The sequence below is a fragment of the Betta splendens genome, chromosome 2 (assembly GCF_900634795.4).
Source record: "Betta splendens chromosome 2, fBetSpl5.4, whole genome shotgun sequence".
NCBI classification, from domain to species: domain Eukaryota; kingdom Metazoa; phylum Chordata; class Actinopteri; order Anabantiformes; family Osphronemidae; genus Betta; species Betta splendens.
In genome coordinates, this window is record NC_040882.2 from 19,164,854 (window position 1) to 19,187,230 (window position 22,377).

The following is a 22,377-nucleotide window of genomic DNA, read 5'->3' on the forward strand; positions in this document are numbered from 1 at the left end:
TAGGGTGTAACTAAATATAAAGCCCTTGAAGTGGTCCAGAAAATGTATTCCATGTTTATCTCCATGTTAGTGCGTCGATTTTTGCTTTCTAGCCGATTTACAGCTAATTCGTTGTTTGGGACACGCTTTTGTTTCCACACGTGCTCTTATTTTGACGTTTATCAGCCGAGCGGCAGATCAGATTTCGTCCGGCTTGACGCGGCGACACGGTGCGCAACAGCCTGGTGTTTCCCCGAGAAGGAAACCTGTCTGGAGGAGTGAAAGTGGAGGTAGAGGGATGACGAGGCGAAGGAAGATGGAGGCGGGGAATAGATCTCTCTCCCTAAAGCCTCATCGCAGTGAACCCTAATCCTAATGCTGCAGAATGCAATCACATGTCAGTGTGTTTCCAACCATAAAGACAGCAAGACAATGATCCACCGAACAGCCAAAAAGCAGGCCGTTTTTACCATTAATGTAGAAGAACCTGCCTGGGCTGCACTGGGCCCCGACCTTCACCTCATCCAACAGCTCTGGGAGGAACAGGAACTGAGCGCGAGCCAGGCTCCAGCATCAGTTTCGGAAATGAGTCATTGTGGCCCAGTGCGAGCGAGTCCCAGCAGTCAGGTTCATGCATCTGGTGGAAAACACCAAAACTAGAAAAGCGGATCCCGTTAAAGCTGCACATGAGCGGAGTTGTTTTGCAGTCCTGAAGCTTGGAGGTGTAACATTTCTTTTCATTTCACCGTAAGTTACACACGGGCTTATATGACGATCGCTCGTCGAAATGAGAAACAGCGGCGTCTGAGCATAAAACAGGCTGTGAGGATCACGAGGATCAGGGACGGTTATGAATCAAGTCCCTTCTTTATTGCTACCGTAACCTGGAATCTGCACCAAATGGACTATTTCTAACCTTTTCCCATTAACCTACATAGGATCCATAATGGCACAGTGGTGTTAGTGGACCGAGACATCTAGGCTGAAGAATAATGAGTAATTCAGCCTGAGCCTTGATCAGACAAAGCCTTTTAGACACACACCATTTCCTCTCTAACCAACTTTGTTCTGTTGTGTTTGTACTGTGCCCCATCTTCCATCCATAATTCATAAGATGTTTATGGTTTTCCCATTTTTCAGTATTATACTCAAACAGAGATTCTCTATTAATACGTGTGTTTTTACTTATTTATACCTTCCTCCTGCTCCAGGTGACTTCATAAGGAAGTTGGACCTTGTCCTGCAGCTACGTTTGAGTGCCTGACTTTGACTCAAGGATGAACTCATTAGGTTTTAGGCTCTCGTTGTGACCTCACGTCAGTCTTATTCTCAGCACAGCGTTATGTCAGCATCGCTCAGAGGGAAATTGAAAAGCATCTGGCTCCAACATCCACTGCTGATACATATAAGCCAATTCCAACACACAATAAGTGCAACTTGACAGGTTGGAGGAGGTTTACGACGAGGAGGCAGCGATTCCAGTTTGCTATTGTTACAGTATGTGGGTGTTTCCTTATGCTATGTTTAGTTTGGTTTGTTATCACACATCAAGTCGCACCAAAACATGACTAAATCATCAGAATTGTTGTATTCGCTGTTCGTGTTTACTCTGGGTTCTTTATCGTCTATCTTTACATGATGTTTGTCAGCCTGCTCTAATTTCTGAAGGAGGCATATCAGCTCGAGAAAATCAAATCAACTGTGCATCCCTCCTCCTGCTCCCCCTTCTCTTCTATGCGGTATTTGAATAAATGACTATTTACAACAGCAGAGAGTCAGACTTCAACACACTTCGCGACTGAGAAGAGATTCATCCTTATAAAGGAGCCTCAGAGGAAAACACGCATCAAACTCCTGCTGCACAGCTCGTTCTGCTCAACATTCAAATTATTTTACTCTGAAAGAATTATAATTAAAGAATGATGCAGAACAAACTGCACAAATATGTGACATTATGCGATTTGTGTGACCCCAGATCAGATGGAAGAGTAAGTTTTGCATCAGATACATAACAATCTTATCATCAGCTTCCTCTTTGTGCATTTGCTCATTTGGAACAGCAGGTTTGTGTTTTCCATCGGTCCCTGAACGCAACCCCAGGCTGAGCCAAAGGTCTCTGGTCAACCATTGTAGCCGCCTTCTCAGAATGAGATCATTACGCTCCCCACAGAGAGACAACAAGTGCACAGGGAACAGCAGTAGTAAGTCTTTCAGAAATCCCATCTCTGGCTTCGGCCTCCTGAGACATGTCGCGGCCCCAGGACTCGGGTGGAGGAGCCCCCTCCTGCTCGCGCCTCACAACTCTGCTCCCCAGGCAGCTGCTCACATCCTCGGCTGCAAATCCGACAGTCGTAATTTGTCCTCGCTTCACCTCCTCTCATGAGGAATGAGTCATCACCGAGACTTGAGGTTTATGCAAATCGAACCCTTACGTCTGTTAATGTACTAATTATTTTACACGTCGGTCCACTGGCCAATCAAAGTGTGCGATGATGACAGTGTGACCGGCTCTCAGACCTTCCACCGTCTGACCAGGCTTCAGCCACGGCATCACACGAGTTCTCAACACCTGCCATGCATCAGTGGCCACATGATGTCCGTTTTCTATTGGGTCACACCTATAGAGGCAGGTTAGGTGAAATCGGATGCACTGAAGCCACCATGTGTTATCTTACATGCTTTAGTTCAGAACCCAAAATAAAGTCTGAACTCAAGGAAGCATCAGCATGTTTCCAACATTCAGAGACTTTTAATTTCAGCGCTGACCTTTGACCTGCTTCTGTTTTAACATGGATTTAGGATCTGTGAAAGTCATTCTCATCCTCCTTGGCTTTTAAACAATCCAAAGCAAGCAGCAGCACACGCTCATTTTATGCTGTTGAGTAAGATTTTCAAGTCCCCACTAATTAATTTCACTTGTTTTCTTTGCTTGACTTTGGTGACACCTCTCACGCGCTGGGTCGTGATTGCCACCAGCTGATTCCACCGCGCTCCTCTTTCTCTGGACCCTCCACTTTCTCTTCTTGAGGCCAGTGAATGTACCCCTCCTGCCTCCTCCTCCCCAGAACAAGCACATCTGGTCCTCAGCGCGGCCCCCGGGCCCCCTCCAGCAACCCCTCCCAGACGTGAACTTGGCCTACCTCAATGTTTTTGTTCATGCAGTCTGTGTCTGTCTTATGGATGGGGGGGGGGTGGAGAGAGAGAGAGAGAGAGAGGAGCGAGAGAGAGAGAGGCTAACGCAAAGGAATTTCAACCTAAACTGCCTTTTATTGACACAATTGAAAACATCAACATGAGAAATTTATGAGAGACAGATGACTGGACGTGTGTTGGAGTGTGTGCATGTGTGAGAGTGTGGTGTGCCTCAGCCGCTCTGTGCAGAACATAGGAGCGAGGAGGCGATGGGCGTGGCAACATTACCTCATCCAGCTAATATCGGCGCTGTCGCTTGGCCAATCGGTTGCCATGCCAACCTGTTTGCCAGTCAATTAACAAACCAGTTAGTCGTGGAATGAAGCCAATAGGCCGGTCTAACTTACCTAAAACCGCGGTTGTCAAGGGGTCATTCAGCCAATCAGCTGACAGTCAATCACATGATTGGACACAATTGATTGGAAACATCTGTCCTCACCCCCCCTCTCCTCCCCCTCAGATGACTGAGCTCATTGTTTCGACAGTCCAACCCACTTTTTCTGTACATGCACACGGAGCAGGATTCAAACCTACCCATATTACACTGTCCACACCGGCGTCTCCTTTCAGTCCACATGAAACCACCGTGGTGTCACTCAGCACTTATAGACATCTGATGCTCTTAACCATCCTAGGAGCTGGGACCCCTACCTGGGCCCAAGGCAAAGCTAAGTGCTCACAGATCCACGAGGTCTGAATATTGGACATATTAGCAGTTTTCCACCTTCAGACCATGAAACTGCCTGTAAAGGCAGATTTGATGACTTCATTTTAACAGGTTAAGCGCTAATAAAGGTTGGAAACTATTGTTTTTTTAACCAACCTCTTTTTGTAAAGAGAGCTATACAACATATCTTGATTGCTTCTTAAATCATAAAATGGACATTTAGAGGTTTTGCAATGTAGCTGAACATCCTAATGATTCTATGTCAGATGTGAGGCTTTTGTCAGGCTTCAAACAGAAGCGATGGACATTAAATGCATTAAACATTTACAGTGTCTGTTGTTTATCTCTTTGTGCATTGTTCTGTTGTGTGTCTCATCCTATTTAAAATAATTCATCATATTAGTTTTTCGTTCTTCAAGTGGATGTTTTTATCCACTTTCTATCTGGGGCTCACGTTTCCTTTGGTTTCCCAACCGTCCAGCTTAATGCACTTCAAAGACTCAGTGTGACAGAGCTGTGTAACTGTGTGTGTGTGTGTGTGTGTGTGTGTGTGTGTGTGTGTGTGTGTGTGTGTGTGTGTGTGACTGTGTGTCTGAGAGTTACAGTAAACGTGATTGTTGCCCGGTTCACAAGCGGATGCAGAGCAGGACTGGAGCGAAGCGAGTGTCTGGTGAGTCTCATATTTCAGATGTTCAAAGTACGTGTGTGTGTGTGTGTTTACAACAACTTGTCCCAGGCCCATAAACGAGGACAACTCTGCCACGTTTGATTTGCTATTTGTTAAAGCACAAACACTGAAGATGTTTGAAACTGGTTGCATTAGCCCACATGCAAACCCAACGACGCTGCAGCCTCCGGTCGTGTAGAGGTCAAGCTTCACTGCAGCACCAGCTGAGTCAAACAATCTGTTTTCAGTTTAAATCAATAAATCGTTAAAGAGCTCTGATTTATCACAGAAGCCTCTATTAATCACTTTAGCTACGACATACTGTTAGTTATGAAACAACTGTAATGCAAATAATTTGCTGAGATCTGGGATCACTGAAAAGCAAAGCTGCTCAGATGATGAGGAACTGGAAACTGTAAATGTGTAGGATCTGCTGATAATAGTACAGTAAGTCAGACATGGACCAGGACCATTGTTTTGACGTTCTGCATAGTTATGGTTTTCTCTTCCCCATACGTTTGGCTGAGATAATTATCGTTTTTCTTTCCTTGTCAGTTTTTATTTTGGTGAATTGTTGCCTGATGACAGAAATATTAAACTGGTGTGTACATGGTTTACATTCAATACAATGACATCAATGACAGTGTCCTCAAAACTAAACAATGACTTATGAAAAATCCCATTAATCATATGCTACCAGCTAATACACAGACTATAAAGCGCAACCTTAAAAAACTTCTCCTCTGGTCAAGCTGCTAAAGCTGATGGTGCTTTGAAACCCATGAGGAGGTGTAAGAAGAGGAGAAACATCGTGAAACTTATATTGGGTGTCCTATTTATTTTTTATATGTCGAGCAGCGCCTATTGAATTACTTTATTTTTTATTTTGTCTGTACTTGCAGACTTCAGGTGAGTGCAGCTCCATCAGGTGCAGCCATGTCTGCTTTCCCCCTTCCTAAAAAACACAGCAGCTTCAGTGTCACACATTGTCCTTCCTTCTTTCCCCTGCCAACGAGGATGGATCACTGTACTCTGTTGAGTGTGTCAGAGAGCAGACGGTCACAAGCGTGAGCCGAGGCCCAGTGCACACACCAACACACGCTCTCGCTGTGTTGTGCTGGAAATGGAAGTCACGAGTTTAGCGTTGATCTCTTGCTCTTCACTCTCTCTCACTCACACACACTTGGAGGTGGTGTGTGTGCCAGGCCAGGTTTCTGCAGCGCAGAGCAGGCTGTATCCCAGCAGCCACCATATGGACTGGTACTGGAGTCAGAACACAGATTGAAAGGGGGGGGGGGGGGGGGGGGGGGGTAGAAGGGAGGGATCCAGAGTGAAGGATGGAGGGATGAAGTGAAAATGCATGGAGGGATTAGGTAGGATCCAATGAGATGAAGTACGAGAACAGCTAACGGAAGAGAGAGATGGAGAATATTTATAGAGGAAGGAAGGGAGGGGAGAACAGATTAGGCAACTGATTCAAATACGGATGGAGAAGGAAATACTGTATGAAAGATATTTTGGGAAATGTACAACAAAAAAGTTTGTAAGACTGAGAAATCAAAAACAGAAGTAGGTTAAAAGAGAATTCTAAGGCCAAGATGGGGACAAAAATAAATGAATATCTTTTATTTTAATATACCCAAAGAAATTTCTAAACTAATTTAAAAGAAAACAAGGGAGGATGTGGGAATTAGTTTCAGATAGGAAGGATAAGGTACAGAAGTATCTGAAAATAAAAAGGACTGTGGGAATCAGAAGAAGGTAATAAGTACTGGGGGGAAATATTTTAGAAAGAACATGTTTTAAGCAATAAGCCTACAAAAGAACGTTGAAATGATATAAAGACACAAAATAAAAAAACATTTAAAAAGGAAAATAAATTGAAACTTTTAACAAAAAAGGTAAAATAGGAATAATTATATAGGAAAAGAAGGCAGAGACTGCACTGACTGTGGATGGAGCAGAAGACTGGCAGGAGACAGATGGATGTACACGATGGGATGGAATGAGCTGAGAACAGAGGGATTAGGAAGAAGGGAGGATGATGGGCCGGATGCTGGTGGGATGAACAAAGTTGAGGAACCTAAAACTTCACAGCAGTGCTGTTCCATGGTGACGGGGCAATGTCAAGTATTTACAAGACTGCGACAAAACTAAGACTGCATTTAAATGTCTAATTGTGAATGTGTTGGTTCCTCTTAGAGGTGTAAGACTGTTCTCAGATAAATGATTTCCTGTCTTTCGCCTTCATTCTACAAAGACACAGCAAATTTGCAGTGTTTTAGCAGCATTCTGGCTTTTTACTAAACCAAAGCACCTGCTTGTTCAAGTTTTTAAACCAGAGCTTGCAAGAACCCCAAAATTTTTGATCTTTCTTTGGTTGTATGCTCCCCAACCCGCGGTCTAAGGAACCACAAAGACTAGCAGAATGTGTTGTAAATAACAATTTATTTGAAAACCAGGTGGTGTTTTGACCAGTTTAGCTGCTGGCCTGCTTGGCAGCGAGCCTCTTGTCTCTCTCCTCGGTGATGGTCAGACGGATTCCCTTTCCTTTGGGCAGGGACACCCACGGCTTGTTGCCCTGTAGAGAAGGTTTAATGTTAAATCAATTGTGCAATTAATGCAAAAAATAAAAATCAGGAATTTCATTCAAACTAATGTTTGAACTATGGATTCAGTTCAGTATTAGACCATTAACACCTGACTGCACTAAAACAAGGCAAAACACACCAATCAATCCATAATTAAAACCTAATTTGTTTCCAATACTACCCGGTCATTCTACTTCACTTGAACTATATTGAAAAGTATGGTTACACAACGTTGTTTTTTTAAATGAAACAAACTGCCATCAGTGTGTACAGACTAACCTAGCAAGGAGCTCAGAACTTCTTAGAGGATGTGTTTGCATTTTCATAACCAAAATCAAAACTACAAGTGTCATCATTGCTCCAACATTTTGAAAGCATCTTTATTATGGGCATTACCCTGCATCAATGCCTCAGCCAAGAGTCTAGTCTAGAGCCATGTTACTTAACGCCACAGTGAGTCCAGGTTTCACCCAACGCAAAAAGTCACAGAATGACGCCACAATCCTCACCTTGCCAATGACAAAGATGTTGCCGAGCCTGGTAGCGAAGGTGTTGCCTGTGGTATCCTTCACGTGCACAACGTCAAAGGAGCCAGGGTGACGCTCCCTGTTGGTGATCACACCAACGCGGCCCAAGTTAGCGCCACCAGTCACCATGCACAGGTTGCCTGAGGAGGACAGTAAAGAGAGGTAAGATGATGTTTGCTCAGTAGACATAAAGCACATAGTTTGTCAAACTTACCAGTATCAAACTTGACGTGATCTGTGATCTTGCCAGTCTCTATGTCAATGCGGATTGTGTCATTGGCCTTGATGAGAGGGTCAGGGTATCTAATGGTGCGGGCATCATGGGTCACCAGGTGGGGGATTCCCTTGGTGCCAACGATAATCTTCCTCACCTTGCACAGCTTGTACTGCAGAGAAAGACAAGAGCAATATAGGAAAAAAAAATTTATCACCTGACCACTTTGGTCAGCACTTTTCCCAGCACACAAACTCCATCTGAGCCCAGGATATAAACCAGGTAAATAGGTAAAACAGGATTAGTGGCAACTGATCTTTGAACAGAAAAGGCCTCATATGGCAATTTCAAATCCAGGAACAAGGGAACTAGCGCAACATCAAATACATAACATGTATAACAACTCTGGACCTGGGTGAAGTAGCAAATCAAATACAAGACAGCATGTGTGTCGCAAACATCTGATATCTGCACAACTTTTCTGTTGTGCAGATGTTCTAAAGTAAATGCAGGGACATGATCATAACAGGCAGCGTTACAGCTCCTTACCTTGGCCTCCTCAGCTGTGATACGGTGAACAGCAAAACGTCCCTTGACATCGTAGATGAGACGGAAGTGCTCGCCTGTCTTCTCAATGCTGACCACGTCTGCAGAAAACAGTAGTCTTAGCAATTCAGACCTCAAAAAACTCATGTCAAATATGAAGCTTTTTGAAAGAAACTTTATACTTTGCTAATATAATACTTCAGTTGGGAGCTCAGAACTTCTTAGAGGAATTGGCTGTGCATTTTCAGCTCAAAAATCAAAAACACAAATTCATCATTGCTCATGTCTGTTGTACACATCTAATACAACCAACCTTCTGATTCAACTGCCAATTTAAAAAACCCACTAAGATTAATCCAAAAACTAACCTGACACTAGACCTGCACTGAGACAACAAATTTAAATTCTTTGTTAACAACTCACCCATAAACCCAGCAGGGTAGGTGATGTCGGTGCGGACCTTGCCGTCAATCTTGATGAACCTCTGCATGCAGATCTTCTTCACCTCATCCCCTGTCAGGGCATACTTGAGGCGATTCCTCAGGAAGATGATGAGGGGCAGGCACTCCCTCAGCTTATGGGGACCAGTTGAAGGACGCGGAGCCTAAAAGACAAGTACGAAGGATTGGCATTTAGAACATGGACTGCTGGATTTCAGGGCTCAGGGAGCATTATATTCAGTAAAACATTCGCTCTGTACATGTCCTGATGTCTTTTCAGTGCTACAGAAAACAAACTGTTAATGCTAGTTATATACATTAGAACTCTAACTGCCAGTTAGCAACAACATTACTGTTAAGTTTTACCTTATGAACAATTTGCTGTGATTTCCTTAAGCAGCAAGTTACCCATAGCTGCTAACTTTATCATGTGACTTCTGCCTTAACTCAAACTAAAAGTTGAATTGCACAAATACTCGCCCATAGCTACTGAGCTAACTATCAAGCTAGCCAACTACACAGGCATTTAGGCAATAACGCATAAAAACCTACTTGTACACAGTCGTTGCACGCAGCACTGATATTACACGCAGCATTGATGCTGATATTACACCGAACACAACATTAAACGCTTCAGCGTTGAGTTGTCACGCAAACAACTTACGAACACTCCGGTGAGCTTGTCCAGCATCCAGTGCTTCGGCGCTGCGACGCGCTTCAGGTGCTTCTTCGGTCCTCTTGCCTAAATGAAAGAAGCAAACAGTAGTCAACAAAAGGGAAACACGCGAGCAAACAAGTAAAATTAACCTTACAGCAGTTTAATCACCAAACTAAAGTAAAACTACCATATTAAAATACAATTATAGCCGCGCGAGCTCGTTAGCATAGCAACCTAGCGCCGGCGGCCTAACTGGTATTGTGCACTCATACATGTTTATACAATAGGTTAACTCATAAACAACTCTAAGATATTCAAAACTGTTCGTTGTGGTCAACTTATGCAGCGAGCCTTTAGTAGACCTAATATGTATTAGTATACATCAATATAAACGCTACCGCCTTTAGCGCAAGTTAGCAAGCCATGGCTGACAGACGCAGAACGGGTCATGTTAACATTAATCGTCCAAAAAAAGAACGAGTAGCTGTCTTTTGCCAAGATTTAGATCTTTACCATTTAAGAAGAAGTGCTGCAACAAATTACAAACTATATTGTCAGGATAACGCAAGCGCAAAATCAGATGTTCAATGATTACGGCGCAGTAGAATCGAGATAAAACTGCTCACCATGTTGGAGTCTGCGGGGAAAAGGACTACGTAGCTTCCGGTATGCAGGGATAACGTGAGCTACGGCGACCAAGGAGGGACAAACGGTGTGAAAGTTCTAATCGACCCAGCAGTACGAAACCATGAAGTATGGATACAAAATAAATAATCATCACGAGAATATAGTAGTAGCAAAATCGAAATGGTGAACACCTATATGCGTTAATAATAATACATATTTAAGTAAAATTACATTTAATTACAGACAGATAAGTTCAAGGTGGAGGTGGGACCAAGGATCAGTTTTGAGTCCCTTCTGGTTTGCTCTGCTGATGGACAGGCTGACAAATTTGTACGATGGACCATGATGTTTGCAGTTGACATTATGATTTATGGTGAGAGTAGAGAGCAGGTGGAGGAACAGCTGGAGAGGTGTTTCCAGAGGTTTGCGCTGGAAATAAGAGGTATGAAAGTCAGTGGTAGCAAGGCAGAATACATGTGTCTAAATGAGAGTGTTGAGAGCAGCTCTGGTCAATGGGCTCGAGACGGCAGCAGTGAGGAAGCGATGGAGGCAGCAGAGATGAAGATGCTGAGGTTCTCCTTAGGAGTGATGAGGTTGGACAGAATCAGGGAGGAGCTCATCAGAGGACGGCTCACGTTGCCTGTGTTGCGAACAAAATCAGAGAGGTCAAACTGAGGTGGTTTGGACATGTGCAGAGGAGGAATAGTGAATATATTGGTAGAAGGATGTTAGAGATGGAGCTGCCAGGCAGGAGGACGACCAAGGAGGAGATGTATGGAAGTGATGACAGAGGACATGAGGTTGGCTGGTGTGAGTGTAGAAGATGCCCAGGATAGAGTGAGGTGGAAACGATGATTCACTGTGGCGACACCTGATGGGAAAAGTCGAAAGAGAAGTAGTAGATTTAAGTAAAATGACATGTTTTAGCTATTTGCGACCTCCGCGTTTCCAACCTTTCCACTTGCAGCCACTTGATGGCGCTGTGTGACGTCCCCTTAGTTGCTTTCCTACCCTATGGTTTATGTGGTGAGTGTGTAGAGAGACTTTTATTGCATGATTAAGGTTAATGCACCATAATCACTATCTCTTCAACCTGATACTGATACAACTGATACAAAGGTTCTTTATTTTGGCTCATTATTAATTTTATTACCAGCTGGAAAAATAATATCTTTCTATTAATTCTATTCAGTACATGTGAACCTTTGGATAATTAAAATTCTTCAGGGCTTCTACAGGTCATGGTCAGGGTGTGTTGAAATTAGTTCTGTCTTAGTTCTGGTTTGTAGTGACTCATCACGCATCATTTTATGGTCCCTGTATCACTTCTTCTTTCAGTAGAAGAACGTTAACATTGCACCTCAGACTCTCACTAAGTCGTCTTTGTAAAGATCCGTTCAATGATCTGCTGCAACTCCAAACATCTTTTAAATGTGCATTTAAAGCAACTTTAATCGTCCCAATGACTGTAAACTGATTACAAATACTGTCTGTCTGGTCTCTGTCTAGTATCTATCTTAATTAGAATACTGTTTTTATTATTAATAATAATACATCACATGATGAATGAAATATAGTTAACAGTGTTATCAACATAGTAATTTACACACAACTTTGCAGATATAATAATCACCATGTTCACATTCTTTATCATAACTTTCTACAAAATTTAATATAAAAATTGAACAAATTAAAAGTCAAATAACTAAAATGAGTAACAAAAAAATTTTTATTTTGTATGGTGCTGCTATTTTGTTTCTACAAAAGTTAGAGGTATAAGTTTAAACACACAGTTCAGTCATGGGATGTTTAGTAACATGCCATTGTTGTTTTCCATGACTGAGCTTTGAAGGTGTGAGACCAGCAGTCAGAAAGGTGCAGTAAAAAAAGACCTTGCGAGGAAGGCAGCGCACAGACCACCTCTGCATGAAGAGCAGAGTGCATGAGCTCTGATGTGCGGACGCTGCTTAGACGCAGGCTACCAGCAAGCGACCACAGTGTTTCACCGCTGGCTTCTGAAAGTGCTGTAGTGACAGAGGTTACTGTTTCCGGTGTCCTCTCGTAGTTCTAATTCACCGTCTAGTTCAGTAACCAAGCTCTGAAACAAACTGCATAATGTGGATAATTCTAAACAAATAATTAAAATCATAAAATTACATGCATATCAATTATAGCTACTTAATATTTTCACACTTTTGTGAAGAAGTTCCTATTTTATTAGGTGTTAGGCTGTGATCACATGTCGCTACAGGCCATGTCAGCGTTATCATCTTGCTGTGAGCGAGCGCTGCAGGCTTGATGTGCAGTAGCCTTTATCTTGTCACAAGTCAGCTCATCGCAACACATTATAATGCGAGTGATACCAAATCTAGACTATGCTAGTTCAACTGTGGAGAGGGAAAAAAGCCCCTTAACCGACAGCCAACCCGTTAACTAAAGGCAGGGGAAAAAGAAGAACAAATAGCACTTTGGTCGGATCTGAAACTGTCACATTGGAGACAGAGGAAGAAACACAAACACGCATGAGTGACCTGAGGCAGCTCGGACTAGAAGCTTTAGGAAAAAGGAGAGCGTTGGGCTGCGTCCCCCTCCAGATCCTGAGAGGAACTGGGTCGATACCAAGCGGTGATGCCAGGAAAGGTGTCTTCCAATAAATGCGCTCTTCTCATCACAGTGGCCACACCCGTTCTCATTATCAACCACACACGGTTGCAGTTCTTCTCAGTTCTGGTCACGGTGCTGATGAAGTGCCTGGAACTCTGGATGCCAACCTCAGCACCGAGTTTGGAGCCCAGAGAAAAAATGAGCATTTACATTTTCACACAAAAGACTCTGCGTGTGCTTTTGGTCTTGACATATAGGCCACGCTGCTGCATCGGCTTCCTCTTGGCAGAAACACCTCCTACCCTCATAGTTACAGCACAGTATCTCAGAAGAGAAGAGGAAACAGACGTTGTTCCTCTTCCCACAGAGATGGTTGGTGGTCGCACACTTTGGCTGAGCTGCTTGCTCACATCCAGCGCTGTGCTGCTCCTCGGGGTCTCTCTGTCTGGTACGTACACGGCTTCTCAAACGTTCATAGATACTTACAGTCATGAACAATGTATGGTTTTACCTGATGTGCTAGAGTGTGTCTGTATAAGTGAGTATGTACATTACTTCTGTACAATTCTCCATTTGTGTATGTGACTTTCTTGGAGTTGGTCTTTTGTGTTTTTGGATATTTGCTTACATCAAAAAACATTCAGCTGCATTAAAACCTGGTGTTAAGACTGAAACATTTATTTTGTAGATAGAAATTCTTGCTTTGTCTAAAACATCTTGTTGCTTAAGATCATTTAAGGGCACAGAGACATTTTCTGTAAGTTATTATAGGTTCATGAATAAACCAGTTTTATCTGGTGGTTCCTTATTTTCCATGTGCTTATGTCTTTGCTTGTCAGCACATTTTCTGTTTCCACTGCATCTGCTTCGAAACCTTTTGAGTCTTGGGACATCTTTTCTGTTTCCGCTGCATTTTTACTAAGTTTACTTGTGTTGTCTCAGAATCTAAGAAAATGACAACATTTGTTCAGATGAACTGACGTTATTGCTCAGAAATGACGAAGGGCAGTAGAACCTTTATGGAGCGGTAGGAGAAGTAGCGTCATTGCTCCTCTGTAGTTCACATACAACTGCTGGTTCAGGGCATCAGTCTTTTATGGCTATCACAGTATTAAGTGAATACAAAATACAATAGTCAGTAGGAGAATGTGTCCGCAAGTCAATAAAAGAAAACATATCATGTTTTTTGAGAACTAAACATTTTGCGACCACAAGCTGAGACAACTAGATAACAAAGGAAGTGACAGTAAAGGCTTAAAACAGTGATGCCCCTGAGTGGAATCATTTAAAACATTATGTGTGTTGGTGTCCAGTCACATAATGACGTCATGTTGCGTCACATTTTATTTTAATACAGCAGCTCATGCAGTGCTGTCATTGTGTTATTTTGAAACATTTCATGTCACTGTTTGGCCGCGTACTGTGTATTTGTCATTTAGTGATCTGCTTGTTACCTGAACATGTTCACTGAGCCTGTATAACGGATGAGGATGAGGACAAGTGGTTCTGTCAACAGTGACAAAAGAGAATGAATTTATTATGTGTTTCAGATGTAGAAGCTTCCAGCTGTCACCAAAGAACCATCCATAAAAGAGTTGGAGACGCTGTGGAGCTCTCGACATGTTTATCACCTGAAAAATCACGTCAACTCATAGTAGCGCGTTGGAAAAAAGGAGAAACAGAGGTTGCAGACAAGGATACAAATGTATCCAAAGTGTTCAGGGACAGATTTTACCTAAACCCCACAAACTTCAGTTTAAGAGTGAGAAAACTGACTCTTCAAGATTCTGGTGAATTCAGTTTTGTCTCAGAGGTGAATAATCATCAATTACAGACAGTTTTCATCACGCTGCAAGTTCATGGTAAGATTCCTCTGTTGTCTGATTCTAAGACTGTAAGATGCTGATCATAATGTAATACATACAATACTATAAAACACATACAGATGTTAGTTTGCATGTATTTTGATTTTTTATTCAAATACATTTGTTTATTATCAAACACACACCTGCTGATGAGAATGTAATATTGTAAGTCCCTGTTGTTACGATCCCGTGTTTAGTGTCACCTTGTCTTTTTGTGTCATATGATCTGTATATATTTATGTTTATGAAACTAACATTAATTAAACACCATGGGTCACATGAAACATGATTAGTGATAAGTTACATTCTGCTCATCTGATGTTATTTACACATAAACACCTTCTCACGTCTGTTTCCTCATCAGAGCCAATAACTCAGCATCCTGACCTCCAGGTCAATTCTACCTGGAATGAGCTAAATGAATCCTGCAGAGTTTTGCTGGAGTGCAGTTCGGTCTATAACACCAACGTCAGATACAGTCTGTCTGTCAGGAACCAAACACACAGTGGCTCCAGGCTGCAGTTCAGCATCAGACCAGAGGATGGAGAAACCACATTTACCTGCACAATATCTGACTTTGTCAGTGAGATGTCAGCGTTTAAAAGACTGACATGCAGCAACAGCACTGAATCTTCAAAACTTGGTACGTGCAGCAACAGCACTGAATCACTCAAACCTCCAACACCATTTGGTACGTGCAGAGAAGATATTTTGGTTTATTAGTCATTTTTGCGCTGTTTTGATATGTATGTAAATAGTTAAAATCTTATTCAAAAAATAGATTTGTCTCTGTGAATCTAATGATGTCTGAGGTGAACGTCAAACGTCAGATTAGGCTTTTCATCAACTTTCCTGCACTTAATCAAATTGTTATTTTTATTCGTTTTTAATTTATTTTATTATAAACATTCCTTTTATTTAACAATAATTTTGACAATTCTATATTTTACCAGACCTTGTCCTTGTGCTGGGCGCAGCAGTGGGAGGCTGTGCACTAATTGTGATCATAGTTGGCACAGCTGTGGGTGTTAGTTGTTGCAAACGAAAGGCAGCAAGTAAGAAGCTTTTTCATATCTGAGAGTGTCATCTTGACTTTACATCTCACCAACTCTACCTGATCTGCCTTTGCTTTGCTGTTTTTCTGGGACACCAGACATGGAATCAAATGAGTTGACTGTCTATGCAGACGTATCTGAAATCGCACCTGAAAACGTAAGGATGCCTTGTCTTCTATTTGTGTGTGTATAAGCAGATGTGTGTACTTGAGGACAATAATGTGTATGTTATGATGTGGTTAAAATATATTTTTAAACCTACTTTTCCATCTCTCTCTGTTTTACGCACATGTCAACCTGCAGGGGTCGACTATGAAGCCGTGTTCTGTGTATGAAACCATTGATAACAAAATGCAGCCGGTCACATCAATCTCACCAGGGGTAAGATCAGAATATAATATGCCACATACCAGGCAAAAACAAGCTGTTTACCGCCTTAATCTGTATCTGTCCCACCTCCAGCCTCACACTGTCTATGACCAGATCCAGCTTAATCGCTTGAGGAAGACTTCATCACCCTATCAAGAGATTTAGAGGACGACGGTGGATCACTACAGAATGTTTGATGCACATTGTACAATTCCTTTTTGGGGACTTGCTTTTGCACGTCCTATGGTCCCGGTACTTAAATTCTATATATTTTGTAAATACAGAGATTCTATTTTTGATGACATATTAAAGATGTGACGTGATATCAAACCTCTCTTCCTGTTTTTAGTGGACCTGTTTGGCCAAACGGTCATAGATGTGAGCAGCCATCACAGCTTGTGTAGCTGCAGACCTGTCAGAGGTCTCATGCTGACCTCCATCTACCTAAGTGGTGTTGATGTTAAATGGGAGGTCTTCCCAGTGACTACACCTGTAACCATGCATACTGTATATACGCACTGTTCGCATGAGCCAACAACATTTGAAAGTGTCTTCAGAGGAAGTAGTTTTCATCTGATATATTGTTGGTAGGTTAATCTAATATTTAATCTCATCAAACCTAACGTTGAATTCATAAAGGATGTGCTCAGACAGCATTTCCTGCTTTGCCTTCTTTATCAATTTTTATTGACTTTGCTATGTTATAATGAAACACCCAATAACTGTTAGGCTCCTTAGGCAGTATTTTATTTAGGGGATGATGTGCTGTTAAAAACTCACATTTGACAGCACCTGGGATCACTTTGTGTGGACGCTGCTTGTCCTGTCTGTGTCTCTGCAGCATCTGTGCGTCCTGGAGACTATGAATTGCCCTTGTGTGAATGGTCTGTGTGTCTATACCTGTTTGTGCCTCTGTGATGGGCCACATGTATAAAGTCCTGGTTAAAGATAATAATGTGTGTGAGACTAAATCCTGCCTAAGCAAGCTCAGCAGTGGTAAAATGAATAGTGGCCACCTAGTTAACTGGATAGTAGAGCAAAGAAGAGCTAAAATAGCAGTTTGGTCAGATCTGAAACTGCCACGTTGGCGTCAGAGGAAGAAACATAACAAATCCGACATAAACTTGACTTGAACTTAAGGCTAAAACAGTAGACCTCCTTGGCAACGTCAGGCATTAACACGAACATGGCCTGGATACATATGGAAAATTAGTTTAAATCAAATGTACTTGACCAGCAAAGAAAGTTGGTTGAGTCTTAGTGGTCAATGTGAAGCTGTGGTAATGAGCAGCATATGGTCTGAACATGTCAGACAGACTGGCCACAGCAGAGTGACACAGCTGGGGTAAATATATTAAGGCAGAAGGAAAAGTACAAGAGAATTGGGTCAAGTGTATAAAATGGCAACAGGAGACAGGGGGAAACCAGAAAGTGGGAGTGGCCAGGTGCAGGGGGCGTGGCCACAGAGTCAATGAGAAAGAGGTATAAGGTGAATCTGCTCTACCCAGACCAGGGGTCCTAAAAGCTTTAGCAAAGAGGACAGTTTAAAGCTGCGTCTCTCTCCAGAACCATGCGTGGAGGCTGGTTCCACATGAGAGCATCTGGGTCGATGTCAGGATGCGGCACAGAGCGGACCCAAATGCACAGTGCTAGGACACGAGGTACTGTAAGTGGTGAAAAAATCAGCGTTTATTCCAGTAATTGTTGTCACAGACAGTCCAGGTCATACACGACAGAGGGTAGGATTTAAGTATAAAGGGAACAGGCTTAATCGGGTCCAGAGACAGGCAAGGGTTTGGTAACTGGTGAGCTCGGCAGAGGTACAGATAAGGAGTAGGCTATATCGTGGTCAGATAGTCAGAACGTTACCAAGAGATCCAGGCGTAGGTACAGACAGGATCAGGCAACAATGTAGCTATACTGGAACGCTGGAAAGTGGTGTGGAAACTCGACAACCTGGCGACTGGCTATGGTAAGTACTGGTGCTTATATACTGGCGGTGATTACTAGATTATTGACAGGTGTGCATGGTAAACAGGAAACAGCTGTGACATGAACAAAACCGGAAGTCCTTCATCATAAAACAGGAAATGGAAACTGGAACCAAAACATGACAACATGGATGAAAACTAAGTCCTTTCAAAATAAAACTGGAAACAAAAACCTAGATCATGACAGTCAATACCAGGTAGTGATGCTAGGAAAGGTGTCCTCTAATAAATGTACTCTTCTCATCACAGTGGATTTTGGCCACACCCGTTCTCATTATCAACCACACACGGTTGCAGTTCTTCTCAGTTCTGGTCTCGGTGCTGTTGAAATGCCTGGAACTCTGGATGCCAACCTCAGCACCGTCAGAGCTTAGAACCAAGGGAAAAAAACTAGCATTTACATTTTCACACAAAAGACTCTGCATTTGCTTTTGGTCTTGATATATAGGCCACACTTCTGCTTCCTCTTGGCAGAAACACCTCCTACCCTCATAGTCACAGCACAGTATCTCAGAAGAGAAGAGGAAACAGACGTTGTTCCTCTTTCCACAGAGATGGTTGGTGGTCGCACACTTTGGCTGAGCTGCTTGCTCACATCCAGCGCTGTGCTGCTGCTCGGGGTCTCTCTGTCTGGTACGTACACGGCTTCTCAAACGTTCATAGATACTTACAGTTATAAACAATTTATGGTTTTACCTGATGTGCTGCAACAGGTCTTTTTTTTTGTCCTGTCCAGCAGTTCAACAAGCAGCATTTATGGCTAAAGATTTTCAAGAGGAGTAGATGATATATACTCATCTAGGTTAATGATTTATGTTTGTTTTCATTAGTCCTTTTTTGAGTTATTGTTATGTCAGTCTGGGAGTTGGTGGACAGGTTGCGACAGGTGCTACAACACGTCTAAGGACAGGAGCTATGCAGTCTTCCAGATGTGCGTGTCTGTGCATCTGTTTTTGTGATTTTGGTAAATGCAAACACTAAATGATATTATTGAAAAATGTAGTGATGAAGACCTGTTTTGAGGACTGAAACATTTATTTTAGATATGTTTAAATGTATAGCTATATTCCTATTTACTGTTTACCAATTTTATCTGGTGGTTCCTTATTTTCCATGTGCTCATGGTGCTTGTCAGCACATTTTCAGCTGCATCTGCTTGAAAACCTTTTAAATTTTGGGTCAGCTGCATTTTTACTAATTTTACTTCTGTTGTCTCAAAACCTTAGAAAATGACAACATCTGTTCAGATAAACTGATGTTATTCCTCAGAAATGATTTAGAGAAGTAGCGCCATTGCTCCCCTGTAGTTTACATAACACTGTCATGGATCAGAACAGTGAAGGAACCAAATGCACAGCACAACACACAGATATGGTTTGTGAAGATTTAATACAGGCGACGTTACAGACAGGGGACAGACGAAGGCAGGGTCAAAAACATGATCAGAACTGGTACACGACAGGACTCACTTGACATAAATGCTGGAATGTAGACGTATTATATGAGCTAACAATCTGGCAACTGGGCAATGGCTGAGACGGTGTTTAAATACAAGACAAAGGTGAGTAATAACTAAGTGCAAGAAAACAAAACATGAAAAAGCAACCCAAAAGTCCAGACTGTGACAACCACAGCTGGTTCAGGGCATCAATCCTTTATGGCTATCACAGTATTAAGTGAATATAATATAAAATAGTCAGTAGGAGAATGTGTCTGCAAGTAAATAAAAGAAAACGTATCGTGTTTTGAACTAAACATTTTGCGACCACAAGCTGAGACAACTACTGTAGATAACAAAGAAAGTGACAGTGAAGGATTAAAACAGTGATGCCCCTGAGAGGTGGAATCATTTAAAACATTATGTGTGTTGGTGTCCAGTCACATAACGACGTCATGTTGCGTCACGTTTTATTTTAATACAGCAGCTCATGCAGTGCTGTCATTGTGTTATTTTGAAACATTTCATGTCACTGTTTGGCCGCGTACTGTGTATTTGTCATTTAGTGATCTGCTTGTTACCTGAACATGTTCACTGAGCCTGTATAACGGATGAGGAAGAGGACAAGTGGTTCTGTCAACAGTGACAAAAGAGAATGAACTTATTATGTGTTTCAGATGTAGAAGCTTCCAGCTGTCACCAAAGAACCATCCATAAAAGAGTTGGAGACGCTGTGGAGCTCTCGACATGTTTATCACCTGACGAATCACGTCAACTCATAGTAGCGCGTTGGAAAAAAGGAGAAACAGAGGTTGCAGACAAGGATTCACATGGATCCAAAGAGTTCAGTGACAGATTTTACCTAAACCCCACAAACTTCAGTTTAAGAGTGAGAAAACTGACTCTTCAAGATTCTGGTAAATTCAGTTTTGTCTCAGAGGTGAATAATCATCAATTACAGTCGGTTTTCATCACGCTGCAAGTTCATGGTAAGATTCCTCTGTTGTCTGATTCTAAGACTGTAAGATGCTGATCAATTAATACATACAATACTATTAAACACATACAGATGTTAGTTTGCACGTATTTTGAATTATAATTCAAATGCATTTGTTTATTATCAAACACACGCCTGCTGATGAGAATGTAATGTTGTTGTTATGATCCTGTGTTTATTGTCACCTTGTCCTTTTGTGTCATATGATCTGTATATATTTATGTTTATGAAATTAACATTAATTAAACACCATGGGTCACATGAAACATGATTAGTGATAAGTTACATTCTGCTCATCTGATGTTATTTACACATAAACACCTTCTCACGTCTGTTTCCTCATCAGAGCCGATAACTCAGCATCCTGACCTTCAGGTCAATTCTACCTGGAATGACTTAAATAAATCCTGCAGAGTTTTGCTGGAGTGCAGTTCGGTCTATAACACCAACGTCAGATACAGTCTGTCTGTCAGGAACCAAACACACAGTGGCTCCAGGCTGCAGTTCAGCATCAGACCAGAGGATGGAGAAACCACATTTACCTGCACAATATTTGACTTTGTCAGTGAGATGTCAGCGTTTAAAACACTGACATGCAGCAACAGCACTGAATCACTCAAACCTCCAAAACCATTTGGTACGTGCAGAGAATTTATTTTAGGTCATTAGCGTTTCACCACATCTCTTGAAACTGAAGATGCATTTTCATTACTGGGGTTCTTCTTACAGCTCACTGACCGGGTATAGTTGACTCAACTCGGCTTTTACAAATGGCTCTGTGTTTGCACCAATGCTTGTATCACCCGTTTGGTAAATTATGCTTTTTTGTTTTTGTTTTACTAACTCAGCATTGTAAGTTTTCCTTTTTTTCACTGTGTTGCGAGCACATGAAACTTTCTCGGAATGCAGTGTTCTAAATCTGACTATTAGATCGGTTCTGCTTTTTCATATGCGCTAATGCAGAATTACTTTATAGGGTTTTAATTTAATCTACGACTGAATACAAGGACACCACAGCTTTGCTTTCCTTTCTGGTCAATTCGCCGTTCACCGTTCAAACCCGCTGTGACAATACAGTACTGTAATACTGACAGTTGAGTCACGGCAACTCAACTTCTTTCTTCTAGAGTCTAAACTACATGTAACTAGGATTTCAGTAGAAGAACAAGTCAAGTTGTCATAACCTCATTATCTGTGTTTTATTCTTGTTATTTTGGTTAAACCGTTTTTTCTGTTAAATATACTGTAATCATTCATTTTATTTGACCTCTTCCATTTAAAACAGTAATGTTGACAGTTCTATGTTTTACAGAACAGGAGAACACTGGTGTTGTGCCGAGTGCAGCCGTGAGAGGCTGTGCACTAATCATCATTATAGTTGGCTCAGCTGTGGGCGTCAGTCGTTGCAAATGGAGACAGATGGTAAGAAACCTTTTTATATCTGAGAGTAACGGCTTGAGTTGATACAGTATGTCACTTTAGGCACCAACTGCTTTAGCTGATCTGCTGTTGTGTGGCTTTTTTTCCAGGCATCCAGCCTCAGACTGTCTACGACCGGATCCAGCTGAGTCGAGTGAGGAAGCCTTCAACACCCAATCAAGAAATTTAGGGAAAAGCGGTGGATCACTACAGACTATGCAGCTTAAAGTTCTGTCAGGGTCAGACAATTAAAGCCTGAACGTATATACAGTATATGAATGCTTTGATCACATTTACCTCCATGATCACATGGTACGTTTTCTATTTGAAGCCTTGCTTTTGTGCATTCAATGCAATTTGTGGTCCTGGCACTTAATTTTGTATATTCTGTAAATACAGAAATTCTATTTTTTATAACATATTAAACATAAGTATAGTGGTTTCAAATCTGTTTTCCTGGTTTTAGGGTACCCGTACAGCCCAAATATCATAAATGTGCGCTTTAGCACTTCACCATCACAGCTCATATAT

General features: G+C 42.0%; 3 protein-coding genes and 2 non-coding genes across 10 annotated transcripts; 2 read left to right on the plus strand and 3 right to left on the minus strand.

Moving 5' to 3' along the window:
• Positions 1–6,934: 6,934 nt before the first annotated feature.
• On the minus strand, positions 6,935–10,184 carry rps4x (ribosomal protein S4 X-linked). Of its 2 annotated transcripts, none has more exons than XM_029142735.3 (7): positions 10,108–10,184; positions 9,488–9,565; positions 8,807–8,987; positions 8,387–8,484; positions 7,838–8,009; positions 7,606–7,763; positions 6,935–7,086 (listed from the first exon to the last, which is right to left on the minus strand). In XM_029142735.3, exons 1-7 carry the CDS (start codon positions 10,108–10,110, stop codon positions 6,985–6,987), a joined length of 792 nt encoding a protein of 263 aa, XP_028998568.1. In that variant the 5' UTR covers positions 10,111–10,184; the 3' UTR covers positions 6,935–6,984. The 2 variants fall into 2 exon arrangements, with proteins under 2 accessions (XP_028998568.1, XP_028998569.1); XM_029142736.2 differs by lacking the exon at positions 10,108–10,184 and adding an exon at positions 9,995–10,017.
• Positions 7,384–7,455, minus strand: LOC114851589 (small nucleolar RNA SNORD61). Its single transcript, XR_003785204.1, has one exon. It is a non-coding gene; the product is annotated as a small nucleolar RNA SNORD61 (small nucleolar RNA).
• LOC114851588 (small nucleolar RNA SNORD61) lies at positions 8,591–8,663 on the minus strand. Its single transcript, XR_003785203.1, has one exon. It is a non-coding gene; the product is annotated as a small nucleolar RNA SNORD61 (small nucleolar RNA).
• A 2,537-nt stretch (positions 10,185–12,721) lies between the features above and the next one.
• Positions 12,722–16,324, plus strand: LOC114851399 (uncharacterized). 2 transcript variants are annotated; one of them, XM_029143267.3, is made up of 7 exons: positions 12,722–13,160; positions 14,263–14,574; positions 14,942–15,220; positions 15,531–15,632; positions 15,731–15,789; positions 15,936–16,013; positions 16,095–16,324. In XM_029143267.3, the coding sequence occupies exons 1-7, from the start codon at positions 12,737–12,739 to the stop codon at positions 16,164–16,166; spliced, it is 1,326 nt and encodes a 441-aa protein (XP_028999100.3). In that variant the 5' UTR covers positions 12,722–12,736; the 3' UTR covers positions 16,167–16,324. The 2 variants fall into 2 exon arrangements, with proteins under 2 accessions (XP_028999100.3, XP_028999099.3); XM_029143266.3 differs by having other exon boundaries at positions 15,936–16,324.
• A 1,117-nt stretch (positions 16,325–17,441) lies between these two features.
• Positions 17,442–22,287, plus strand: LOC114849928 (SLAM family member 9-like). Of its 4 annotated transcripts, none has more exons than XM_055506763.1 (6): positions 17,442–17,662; positions 18,545–18,625; positions 20,108–20,419; positions 20,774–21,064; positions 21,745–21,849; positions 21,957–22,287. In XM_055506763.1, exons 1-6 carry the CDS (start codon positions 17,572–17,574, stop codon positions 22,034–22,036), a joined length of 960 nt encoding a protein of 319 aa, XP_055362738.1. In that variant the 5' UTR covers positions 17,442–17,571; the 3' UTR covers positions 22,037–22,287. The 4 variants fall into 4 exon arrangements, with proteins under 4 accessions (XP_055362738.1, XP_055362737.1, XP_055362739.1 ...); XM_055506762.1 differs by having other exon boundaries at positions 17,450–17,662; positions 21,965–22,287; XM_055506764.1 differs by having other exon boundaries at positions 17,456–17,662; positions 21,740–21,849.
• The last annotated feature ends 90 nt before the right edge of the window (positions 22,288–22,377 follow it).

Coding starts and splice junctions, on each gene's coding strand:
- LOC114851399 (XM_029143266.3), top strand. CDS start 12,737: ATGCCAGGAAAGGTGTCTTCCAATAAATGCGCTCTTCTCATCACAGTG. Junction 13,161..14,262: donor CCTCGGGGTCTCTCTGTCTG/GTACGTACACGG, acceptor TATGTGTTTCAG/ATGTAGAAGCTTCCAGCTGT. Junction 15,790..15,935: donor CTGAAATCGCACCTGAAAAC/GTAAGGATGCCT, acceptor GTCAACCTGCAG/GGGTCGACTATGAAGCCGTG.
- rps4x (XM_029142735.3), bottom strand. Junction 8,010..8,386: donor TCACAGCTGAGGAGGCCAAG/GTAAGGAGCTGT, acceptor CTTTCTCTGCAG/TACAAGCTGTGCAAGGTGAG. Junction 7,087..7,605: donor ACATCTTTGTCATTGGCAAG/GTGAGGATTGTG, acceptor CCTTCTCTACAG/GGCAACAAGCCGTGGGTGTC.
- LOC114849928 (XM_055506762.1), top strand. CDS start 17,572: ATGCGTGGAGGCTGGTTCCACATGAGAGCATCTGGGTCGATGTCAGGA. Junction 18,626..20,107: donor GCTCGGGGTCTCTCTGTCTG/GTACGTACACGG, acceptor TATGTGTTTCAG/ATGTAGAAGCTTCCAGCTGT. Junction 21,850..21,964: donor GTTGCAAATGGAGACAGATG/GTAAGAAACCTT, acceptor CCAGGCATCCAG/CCTCAGACTGTCTACGACCG.